Raw genomic sequence first — 12,764 nt, 5'->3', positions numbered from 1 at the left:
TAGCTGAAGTGGGACTAGAACCTAAGTCTCATGGGGCCACTCTAACACTATAATCTCTAGTGGTTGACCCACCTAGAGGTGGTATTCAGGAGATTCTGACCAGTTCTGGAGAACTGGTAGCCAAAATTTTGAGTAGTTTGGAGAACCGATAAATACCACCTCTGACTGTCCCCGCCCCATCTATTCTCTGCCTCCCGAGTCCCAGCTGATCGGGAGGAAATGGGGATTTTGCAATAACCTTCCCCTGGAGTGGGGTGGGAATGGAGATTTTACAGTATGCTTCCCGTGCCACACCCATCAAGCTATGCCCACCAAGCCATGCTACGCCCACCAAGCCATGCCCACAGAACCAGTAGTAAAAAAATTTGAATCCCACCACAGGACCCATCCCATTTTGGGCTGAGAGCTGTATAGATACTTGATCAGCCTCCTGTCTTGGGGAGGGGGGGCGCAAACAGAAATGCTTTAGATATTCCAGTTAAAGGAACGTATTTTCCAACTTCCAAATCGAAATATTAGGAAGTTACTGAGATCAAACAGAGCAAACAAACTTAACAAACACACAAACAGGATGAATTTAAATCTCTGTTAGAACAGCTATCTTCAGAGGTCTAAGCTATTTTTCAATTTAGATTCTACAGACTCCTCAGATGTACAAAAGTGAATTGTACTACACCTGTGCCAATACAGTGATAAAGTTTCGATTCAAGTGAACAGCTTCATAAAGAGCCAAAAGGATAGCTTCATTAGTTCTACAAAAAAAAAAAAGCAGAAGAGAAACACGTTTTTTGCAGTACTGAAATTTCTTGGAACATTTTGCCAAGTTACAGTAAGGGAAAGAGGTTATTTTGGACACTCAAATAAAACAGAAGAACCCACAAATCAGAAACATAAATCATCTCAGAGTGTTTTCTCTTATTTATTATAAGCCATTTTGTCATACAACATAATAAACTGTATTGTGTAAAAATAGTCTTCACATGGTGAATCACAACATTTAAGAGATACAATAAAATAAAACAAAATAGCATTATGTACCTACCAAGATCAATTAAAATAACCCTGTACTTGAACAGGAACAGGTTATGAAGTATGCTAATTTGTGATTAGAAAGAAGCAAATAATGCATTTTATATACAGTGGGCAGAACTGTCACTGGAAATGACTGCAGAAAGCTGTAACAATATGGAAGAAATCAGTGTGAAAGTTCTGTCTTTCATGCTTACCAACAGTTCGAACATTTTTTGTTTTATAAACCAATCACCACTTTCAACTGAAATCAGAAACACACTGGCAACTAGTGCATTTATACAGAATTAGTAAGGTATGTTCCGTTCACCCTTCCATTCAGGGAAACCTGCTGAAGCCTCCGGAGGGAGAAAAATGGCCCAACACGCAAACCCGAAGTCTGTTTTCAAACTTCTGGTTTGCGCGTTGGGTTGTTTTTCGCCCCATACGTTCGCCATCATGGTCCTAGGATCATGCAATCACTTTTTGTGACCTTCTGAAAAGCAAAGTCAATGGAGAAGTCAGATTCACTTAACCATGTTACTAACTTAACAACTGCAGTGATTCACTTAACAATTGTGGCAAGAAAGGTCATAAAATGGGGCAAAATTCACTTAACAACTGTCTTACTTAGCAATGGAAATTTTGAGCTCAATTGTGGTCATAAATCAAGAATTATATGCATTTAGAAGTTAAAATGAAACTGAAATATTTTTCATCCAAGAGGCAGATCAGGCCTTAACAGATCAGGTTCAAATTCCAATATGCTTAGTTATATTTGGGGTGCTGGATTAGGTGCTGCCTCTTTTTTCATGCACATTCAGCAACAACTATACAGCACATAGATGCTGTATAGATGCATCTCTCCAAGTTGGAAATGATGATGATGTCATCCATTCAGTCGTGTCCAAATCTTGGTGATTCAATAGGCCAGGTCTCTCCACATCTTCCTATCTTGCACTATTTCTCTGAGGTGTTCTATGCTCTGGTTGGTGTCAGCTTTGATGGTGTCCAAGCACCATGATCTTGGGTGACCTGGTTTTCTTTTATCACTATCTCTTCCAAAATTGCTTTCTCCAGTGAATCCCTCCACGTGACATGGCCAAAATAGGTGAGAGGCAATTTTAGGATTAAGCTAGAAATAAGTGCATGCAATGAATTTAATTAGCCTAGAAAGAAAAGGATTCTGTTCTGCTTCTTTTGACTTACCAAAATTCATACATTTCTTCACGACAGGAATGGAAAAGACATGTGATGTTAACATACTGAATTCAAAAGAACTCTGATCTGACATTTATGAGTACCTGTGACTAAAATAGAATGAGGAAGATCTGATTCAAAAATTGACTCACTCTTCATATCCTTGGTGGTAAGGGGAAGCTGGGAAGGGTGGTAAGCTTGCATCATCCAAACAATTTATATATACTCCGAATGCATAAGCTGGTAAGTATACATATTAAAGCACAGGATGGTGCTCTCACTGACTTTTCTAAACCAGAACGTCTGACATTTCAAATTCATTGTTTTTTATCTACAACATTTAAGACTACCACAACAAGATGTTCTAGGCCTTTAAAAGACCTTTAACATTTAATTATTTTAAATAGCTCCACCAGTCTATATTGCATAGATGCAGGGATAGCAGGGGGCAGCCAAGCAAGCCTTCTTTGCCATTGTCACAGAATATGTCAGTAAATCAGGTCTTACCTGGCTTTATTATCCTCACTGTGAGCTTTCATTAACTGCATTTATCCATTAATCCTCATTTTTCATGGTCTTCAGCTCAAAATATCATGAAAATTACTTATTTTTGTACAGTTGTCCTCAACTTACAACCACAATTGAGCCCAACATTTATATTGCTAAATAAGTAATTTGTTAAGTGAGTTTTTTTCCCATTTTGCAACTTTTCTTGCCACATTTGTTAAGTCAGCCACGGCAGTTGTTAAGTTAATGACACTGCTGTTAAGTGAATCTGGCTTCCTCATCCACTTTGCTTGTCAGACGGTCGCAAAAGGAGATCACATGACCCCAGAACATTGCAACTGTCATAAATGTGAATAAACTGTCAAGCATCCAAATGCAAATCACATGTTCATGGGGATGCTGCAACGTTCACAAGTGTGAAAAATGGTCCTACTGTTTTCAGTGCTGTTAAAACTTCGAATTGCTGTAAGTCGAGGACTATCTGTAGTGTCCTGGACTTAGCTTTTAGATACGGAATATTATGGGACGAATGATGCTCCTGCTCCACAATAATGCTAGCTTAGTCTCCTGTGTATTGCAATTCTTTCTACTTGTTCTTTGTATTTACAATGAATAAGAGCAAAAAAACCCTTCACTTAAACACATTCAAAATGCAAATGCAGCATCTGCTAGTTTGCCCATATTCTAGATAGAATTTATGCTATTATCTCCAGTACTGATTGCTGAGCTAGAAGATTAGGTGCCAGTTCCACTAAGTAATAGATTATACTTTAGACTTCTAAATCAAAGAATTAAATTTGCCATCGGATGGATGTACTTACTGGACGGAGATTTTTTCATCAGCATCAGCAATGAACATACTGCCCACCTATGGAAAAAAAGCAGTATTGCATAGCTTTAGGATATCTTGAAGTCTTCCCCTAACCTATCTGGTCCACAAGGCTAAAGGTAGTAGAGAAGCCTTTGTATTTTATATAGTCAGGATTTCAACCCATTATAACATGTACAGAAAGATTCTACATCTCCTCCTGCAAATCTCTTAGACCAGGCTCCTTGCACGACAAGCATTGACTGACAACAGTCACTGATTTCTTACCATGTTAGTCAAGGCTGAGAAAAATCCGCTCTGATGTTCTTCTTCTTTGTCTCTGAACTGTCTGAACAAGAACAGCAGTGGGAGATAAAACAACAGATGTCGCCATGAGCATCATTACAGAGCAAGAAACATCTGTTCTTTTAATTATGACATAAACATTATTTTAAAAAAATACAGGTCCTCCAAATGATGTCTGGATTTATTTTAAAGGAAAGAAATAGCATCAGATGCCAAAGGGAAATACAAAAACTTACCTTTCTAACAAACTCGATAATGAAAGATATCTAAGAACATGATTTATAAAAGCCTTTTGAATTTAATGTTCCATCCATTCCTATGCCGCTTATTATACAAAATATGCTTTGAGTTCTTTGTTTATTTCTATATTGATTTGCCTTCATTTTCTCATGCAGAAACATAACCTTTTTCTATTTCTCAGCAGCACTGGTCCACAAGATGCTTCAACAGAACAAATCTCAAGGATACAATTGGGAACTTTCCATGTAAACTAGTTGCCTTAGAGCCCCCTCTCGGGTATTTTAAAAAGTCTAAGCTAGTTTTCTTTGCCCTTCTTTCTTGTGCATTCTTTTTCTCTCACTACTGAGACACAAAATCAATTTGCAAAAAGTGCATTTAAATTTCTGGGCTTTCTCTTACAACAGTGAATTATTGCTAGCAAAGTGATGAAAAGGCAGAGGATATAATTGTACATCAACCTAAAGCAGGGGTGTCCAAACTTGGGAACTTTAAGACTTGTGGACTTCAACTCTCAGAATTCCCCAGCCAGCATGGCTGGCTGTGGAATTCTGGGAGTTGAAGTCCACAAGTCTTAAAGTTCCCAAGTTTGGACACCCCTGACCTAAAGGAAGTCCTGTAACATTCAAAAAAGTAAGACTGGAAACCAACTAGTGTTTACAACATGATCTTTCCTGATAGAAATGATATACAGTTCTTTCCTTCAAGCAATCACACTCGCTGATATCGGGATATCTGAACATTAAATGAAGAGAACCAAGATTTACCTAGTCTATAGTACCAGTTTCTAATTTAAACTGCTTTCACCAAAACTGATTTTTGAGACAGCTAAATGATATACTGGGAATCAAAAACTGCAAATAAATGTAGCCTGTGTGTTAAAAAAAAGAATGCCATAAGCATTTCGAAAATCCTTTTATTTCACAACTTTGCCAGTAGGAATATGAATACATTTTCTCGGGAAAATATTCATTTAATTTACATACATTCTTTAACTTACCGGTTGTATTCTGATAATGCCTGGGCAACTACAAGACCCATTCCCTGCAAGAAGAGAAAAAGAGAAAGATCCGCATGAATTAGGGCAGAAGTGCAACTCTCTGCTCCCAAAATGTTTTGGATCATTACTGTAACACTTTAAACACTTGTTAGTGAACCAAAGACCTCGTTTTATGCAAGATTCTGACTATTCTCCAAGTAAGTTGTATACAGTAATGCTTTTCAAGAAGACTCATTCCAACTGGACTCAGTCTGGTATATTGACTGGATTATAAGAGTAATATATTAAAATAATCACTGTCAACATTTTTGATTAAGTTCCCTAAGTGATCTTGGCAGTTTAACCTCACTTAGAAGTTTGTTATGAGGATTCAATGTACAATATTCTGCCTTAAATTGGGGTGAGAGGAATGCAGGATATAAAATGCCATAAAAATGAGATAAACATTTTAAATCATATTAGCAATTCTCCTGGAAGAGTCAAAATAATTTAACAACAGGGTTGAATCTGTTTTTTTAAAATCATGGGATCCTCAAAAGCCAGAAAGAGTTAGGAATAATAGAAATAAGCACAATGTACTACGCAGCATGCATATGTACTGCAATATTATTCAGATGTGATATGGAACCTAAAGCACCTCTGAGCATCCTTTTTAATTCACTTTTCATTTCTCACTTTATTCCTAACATTCTATCGCACAAAATGTACAACCTCATACTCACATTGAGTGTAGCTTCATCATCTATGATAGACAGTTTTCCTATATAAGGATTCACAGACTGCAAGAGGGAAAAGAAAGTTATGAGCTAACTTAATTATCAGCAAAGTTAACAACCTCATTAAAATGTTGCTCATTTTTTCATCACAGTAAATTCATACAATTTCTATTAAAATGGTAGTTTTCTACTTTACTGCATGTAACTCATGATTTCACCCTTGGCAGGAAAGTATTTTCTGAAAGAAGAATTGTTGCAACATTTCTAGCACGTGTGTGTTTTGTAGTCACTGGATAGTAAGACCACAGGCAGAGTTCAGAGACATATATTTTATACTTGCATAACGAAGAAGAAAAAACTAATTGCGGATAAGACAAATGGATGGCTGTGGGAGATCTCTTTAAAGTTACACAAATATATAAATTATATATATATATATATATATATATATATATATGTGTGTGTGTGTGTGTGTGTGTGTGTGTGTGTGAACATGTGTACATGTGCACATGTGCACATGTTGTATATGTTGTATATGTTGTATATATGTATATATGTATATATGTATATATGTATATATGTATATATGTATATATGTATATATGTATATATGTATATATGTATATATGTGCATATGCATATGCATATGCATATGCATGTGCATATGCATATGCATGCATTTGTGTTACAACCCCTGGTATGCCCAAATATGGGAGGATTATTTATTTATCAGCACAAATACAACATTATATATATATATATATATATATATATATATATATATATATATATATATATATATATATATATATATATATATATATATATGTATATGTATATCTACGAAAACATATAGATAGATGATAGATAGATAGATAGATAGATAGATGATAGATAGATAGATAGATAGATAGATAGATAGATAGATAGATAGATACACACACACACACACACACACACTTAAACTGAACTCTGTAGGGTTGATTTCTGAGTGCATATATCTAAAACTGCACTACTTTAAACCTCATAGAAAACCTGCTTCCTTTGACTATAGTAGGGGAGCTATCTAAACAAATTTTCCTATACAATTTTCTTAGAGCTAAATGATGCACCAAACCATGGGCTAGCAATGTCTGAAAGCATAAGGTCAGATTCCTTAGCTTGATTTTTAGTCTTACCATTTAAGATAATTAATGCTGTGGGTCTTTAAAAAAAAAAAACCCGGATCACATAAACTTACCGGCACATTAGAAGTTTAAAGTAATAAAAGCCATTTCTTAGTTTATGACTAATTATTTTATTGAATTAGTATTTCAGAAGCCTGATGTTCACAACTGAGTACCAAAGACTTCTGAGCCAAAACAATAAAAATGTGAAATCAATAATGACAAGGAATGCTTGTCATCTATGAAGTTGCCTCTTTATGGTCAACAAAGTCAAATAGTTATAAAGAAGGCCTTTGGTGGGAGCAGCAAAGCTCTCAGTCTGACAATAAACTGAAATTGTGTACTAGGTTGGACAATTTCTATAAATCAGAATGATTTGGTAGTAAAAACTAAAAAGACCAGCTGGATCAATAATAAACCCCAGAGCAGCTGTTTTATTAAATATGAAATATGTCTAAAAAGTTATAGAAAATAAAACACTAACATCATAAAGCATAAATTATATTCAATGAAATTACTTTTTTAACCTAATGCAGTGCTTCTCAATTATTTTCTGTCATGCCCCCCCTAGGAAGAAGAAAACATTTCGCGCGCCCCCGCGCGACTGTAAATAGTATCATTTGTCTATAAAATTGTTATAAGTACACCTCTGCATAACACTGTATTGAATAATGCAACGCTTCCGACGAGAAGTCAGATGCTGGGTGACACTGTTGTGTCTTATCTACCGGAGAGTTAAGACCCACTAAAATTGATTGGCTTTGCTTCCAATTTGGGCCTTCCAATGAAGCTGCAAAGCAACGCGGGCTGCCCCGGTGGCATCCAATCTTTCTTTCATGTTTGGTTTCCGAAGTCCCGCACAGCGCCCGGGGCCAGGCCGGCCTTTCTGCCATCCTTTCCTTCGCCGGACAGGGGCTGCCAAAAGAAGGGAGCGCCCCCTCCGCCCGACCGCTTTCCTTTCGCTTTGGGACTGCAGGTCAGTCATTTGGTCGGCCGGCGGGCTGCAGGGTAGCCCGAGCAAGAGGCTGGTCAGCGTGAAGGGACGTCCGCGCCCACCAGGCGGCCTCAGCTCCCGCTTCCCCTCGCCCACCGCGGCCAGTTGCAGGGCGCAGATCCCGCTCGGAGAAGGCGGAGCGGCAGCTCCTCCCTCAGCCAGGAGCCAGCGGGGGCTGGTCGGACAGGCAACCTCGTCGGGAAACTCCAGTCCGCCGCCTTCGCCGCCGCCGTTGCCGCCTTCGCCGCCAGTTAGCCCAGAGGAGACGCGAGCGAGGCCACAAAGACCTCTTTGAGCACCCCCTCGCAGCCGCCCGCTACTCTTCATCCCCAGAGCAAGCGAGGGTTGCAAGAGGAGATTTACACACGGGCTGAGCCCATTTGAAAGCAAACTGTTGAACGTGGTGGCGGGACCCTGCCTGTTGCTCCTGGCTCTTCGTTTGCACCCAGATGGAAAGGGAGCCTTCGCGCCACCCTTTACGGAGCCCCACTATTTGAGAAGCACTGACCTAATGGAACAACTTAACCACTTTCAAGATTCTGGAGAAAACAGTATGATTAGCAACAGTAGCAACCAAATTAAGAGGATCCAAGAAAGCAAATAAAAATGCATACACACTTATTTATACATATGATCAGCAAGAAAAGTTTTTCATTGTTACAAACAGGATGCACACAACGATTACAGAATTCTAGATATGATAAGAATGTTTCCCATGCCTGATTAAAAGAAATATCTATTTTTAAAAAAAATGTCTCTATCTAGCATTATATATACCATCTGAAAATTATTTCAGCTTCAAAGCAAAGCAAAAAAATAAGTTATTAAAGATGCCAAATTTGCCAAAAGTATAATACTTTTATGCTTATTTCCCTTTTATGCATTTTGTGCTGACTAGAGATAGCATTACTATCCCAAAGGAACCACAGAAATTAAAGAAGTTTGATAGATTTTGCTTCTTCAATCAGAAAATTATAGATTTCAGCAACTTTTAGAAAACAATGAAACTCATGCCCTAGAAATTCATCAAAAGCTGAACATTATCAAAATATTATATGCCACCTGCAAACTAAACAGAAAGGGGGGGAATAGTTTAAGCATAACAGAATCTCAAATAAACCTTTCCTTTAGAAAGACCAAAAAAACTTATTTCCAGATTAAAATTTGTTTCTAAAGGAGAAAGGAAATTTCTATCTACTTAATAAAATACTTATTTTATTAAAAAGTTTCTTATGTTTTATTTAATCCTATGCTGCTCACTTTCAAAATTTGCTAAAATGTATGTAGTACAATAACTTCAGATGAACAAACATAACAGCCAAACCAAGTCACATAAATCAAAATCAATGTAAGCCAGGTAGTATCCCCTGTCATCTATCAAATGCCAGCTGGAAAAGGAATCTTTGCCACTAATAGGTTGGGGGCTTTAAGCTTGTTGTTGTTGTTGGGAGTATGTTGTTCCACAGAGTGGCAGGGCTTCCCACAGGGCCCTATCTTTTAATTTCCCCATCTGCTCTCAGTCAAAACACAGAGAAAAGCATATCTACTTTGCTGAAAGATTACTTTATAAATCCACAGAGATTAAGCCATGTAGAACTTTCTAGATCAAAACCATCACTTTGTACTGGGCTTGGAAACAAATATGGTAACCAAAGCGCTGGAGTTATATTGCTACACCTGTTTAGTTTCATTGGCATACTAGCCATTGCATTCTGAACCAACTACAGTTTGAACATTATTTTCAAACGCTGGCCCACACAATGTATGTTATAAAATATTTTTTAAACATATAGAAAATATAGTTAGAAGCATATCTCCTATTTTTTAACATGATAGCACAACCACTTTGTCATTAAACACCAGGATACAGGTTCTCAGTTCTCCTTGGGACTATATTTTATCACCATCAATTGAATGAAACAATCTACATCTTGTTTGCCAATTTTTAATCTATGGAAAGGAGTAGATTCATTTCCCATTGTAATACAATACAATACAATACAATACAATACAATACAATACAATACAATACAATAGGAAGGGACCTTGGAGGTCTTCTAGTCCAACCCCCTGCCTAGGCAGGAAACCCTATAACATTTCAGACAGATGGCTATCCAACATCTTCTTAAAGACTTCCAGTGTTGGGGCATTCACAACTTCTGGAGGCAAGCTGTTCCACTGATTAATTGTTCTAACTGTCAGGAAATTTCTCCTCAGTTCTAAGTTGCTTCTCTCCTTGATTAGTTTCCACCCATTGCTTCTTGTTCTACCCTCAGGTGCCTTGGAGAATAGTCTGACTCCCTCTTCTTTGTGGCAACCCCTGAGATATTGGAACACAGCTATCATGTCTCCCCTGGTCCTTCTTTCTCTTAAGCTAAACATACCCAGTTCCTGCAACCGTTCTTCATATGTTTTAGTTGTATAGTTTTAGTTTCATTTTAGCTTTATATGTATAGTTCATACAATAACTTGTATGATTGTTCATATTTGTGAAACATAACACAATGATGGGAATGATCCTTCTCTCCAGTTATGTTTTGCTATACAATGTTGTTACGGTAGTTCTGAAACATACCCAAAACAAGCAAATAGGAATCCCAGAAAGGAAAGAGACCACTCTGCAGTAATAACGTATTTTCAAGAAACAAGAAAAGGTAACAACCTCCAATCCAGTATCACCTCCAATCTGGAAGAAAGAGCTTGGGCTATTTTTCACACTGAGCTTCAAAGACATTTAGTAAGCCTCCAATAAATAAAACTACTGCTGGAAATAGTCCTCATGTGGACATGAAGGAACAGTGTGATACCAAGAACAAGAGTTCTTTCCATTGAGGGAAAGACAGAATATTTGTCCAGAGGTTTTTTTGGTTTTACAACTTTACCAGATCAATCCTATGTCAAGCACTCACCTCATACTTTCTGTAGTTCACTAATAATGCAAGCAGGACCACGACCTCATAACCGTGTTCCCTGCGACTGGGAAGATTGGAAAGGATCTAAAAATAAGACAAGCAAAGCTTTGATTAATCAAAACAATGTATTTCAAGGAGCTATGGATGGGAGATTTCAAAAACATGTAGCGTGATGAGTTGAAAATTTCCTATGTCCAAGATGAATTTTGTAAGCTTGGAGTAAACCTAAATTATCTTGTTTCATGTAGAAATCACAAACTGAAACTAAATTCTTGCATGAAAAATAATGAGCAGTTTTGAGGAAATAAACAAGTGGGCATAGTCCTAGATGTCCCATCCAATTCTCGGAAATTAGATTCAATATCCTGTGAGATTCCTCTTGCACAAAATTATTAAATTACCCAGATGAAGAGCTCTTAAAACCTATCAATTTGAAAATTGCTTTTACCTCATTGCTTTCAATTATCCCACATTTGCATTTAAGCAACATGAAGGTAAAGTCTATGTATGGTTACAGCAAGCGTGTTGGCAACCATTTCAGTCCTAAGATCTTCATAGAAACATAGCCACATAGTATATTTTATATATATATATATATATATATATATATATATATATATATATATATATATATATATATATATATATATATATATATATATATATATATATATATATATATATATATATATACATACACATATACATATACATATACATATACATACAAATATACATATACATATACATACACATATATATTACAAGAGTACTGCAGAAGAGAAGCCTTGTCCTTCTTACTCCTAAGAATTCTATTCTAGTTTCCTATTATGCCTACCCAAATGAAGGCAGAACAAAGCAGCCAAAAACGCATGTAATCCATGGGTTACTCACAATGTACAGAAATGCGTTATCACAGATTAGCAGCCAGAGATAGAGGGGAAAATGCAGATTTACCTGTAAGATAGCTTCAAAAATACTATTAATCATCACATACTCCAGAATTGTGTTCTGACTGATATTATCTGTCACCTGAGTAAAATCAAAGAAATTAGGATTTTTAGTTCCAAAATAATTCAAACACGCTCTTATCACTTGCTAGCAATAAATCTGTGCATATTAAGATTAACAGTTGGGGGGGGACAGTCTCTCAATTGTATCTTTTATTAAACTCTCCTGTAAAGAGTCCTTTAAATTAAGTGTTTCATACATATATATTGCTACCCCTTTTAGGCAGCCTGCACTGGTTGCCGGTTGTTTTCCGGGTGCGATTCAAGGTATTAATTATGACCTTTAAAGCGCTCCATGGCTTAGGCCCAGGGTACCTGCGAGACCACCTACTGCCACCAGTAGCCTCCCACCGTCCAGTACAATCCCACAGAGTTGGGCTCCTCAGGGTGCCGTCGGCCAGACAGTGTCGGCTGGTGACCCCCAGGGGGAGAGCCTTCTCTGTGGGAACGCCTTCGCTCTGGAATGAGCTGCCCCCGGAGCTTCGCATAATTCCTGACCTCTGGTCCTTCCGACGTGCCCTAAAAAGTTGGCTTTTCCAGCAAGCCGGTCTGGCCTGTTAATTTTATCTAATTTTTTAAATGTTATTGTCATATTAATTGGGTTTGTTTTTTTTTGGATATTTATCTAATTTCCTTTTAACTTTTGTGATGTGTGTTTTTTAATGTTGTACGCCGCCCTGAGTCCTTTGGGAGAAGGGCGGCATATAAATCCAATAAAACAAACAAACAAACAAAGCTATCCCAAGATTATGGATTTTGGGCACATTTAACACCATACAGATAAATATGTCGTTTAGTAGAAAGCTTACTTTGCCTTCATGGTACAATTTTCCTTAATGATTTGTTGCAGGCTTAAGTCTTATGAATGTTTTCTAAATAGCAAACTCTGAAACATTTCTT

The 12,764-nt window shown here is 37.3% G+C and overlaps 1 protein-coding gene across 3 annotated transcripts in view; it reads right to left on the bottom strand.

The window, feature by feature from the left end:
• ARMH3 (armadillo like helical domain containing 3) overlaps positions 1-12,764 on the bottom strand; it is a 148,955-nt gene that overhangs the window by 127,776 nt on the left and 8,415 nt on the right. For all 3 annotated transcript variants that reach the window (XM_081956431.1, XM_081956429.1, XM_081956430.1), the window contains 7 exons: positions 11,812-11,886; positions 10,852-10,938; positions 5,789-5,845; positions 5,067-5,110; positions 3,812-3,872; positions 3,537-3,583; positions 677-752 (listed from right to left, as the gene is read on the bottom strand). In XM_081956431.1, coding sequence (XP_081812557.1) covers positions 677-752; positions 3,537-3,583; positions 3,812-3,872; positions 5,067-5,110; positions 5,789-5,845; positions 10,852-10,938; positions 11,812-11,886 — 447 coding nt within the window. The remainder of the gene's footprint in view (positions 1-676; positions 753-3,536; positions 3,584-3,811; positions 3,873-5,066; positions 5,111-5,788; positions 5,846-10,851; positions 10,939-11,811; positions 11,887-12,764) is intronic.

The sequence above is a fragment of the Natrix helvetica genome (assembly GCF_964273705.1).
Source record: "Natrix helvetica genome assembly, chromosome: 5".
In the NCBI taxonomy this organism is placed as follows: domain Eukaryota; kingdom Metazoa; phylum Chordata; class Lepidosauria; order Squamata; family Natricidae; genus Natrix; species Natrix helvetica.
This window is presented reverse-complemented; position numbering and strand designations above follow the sequence as displayed.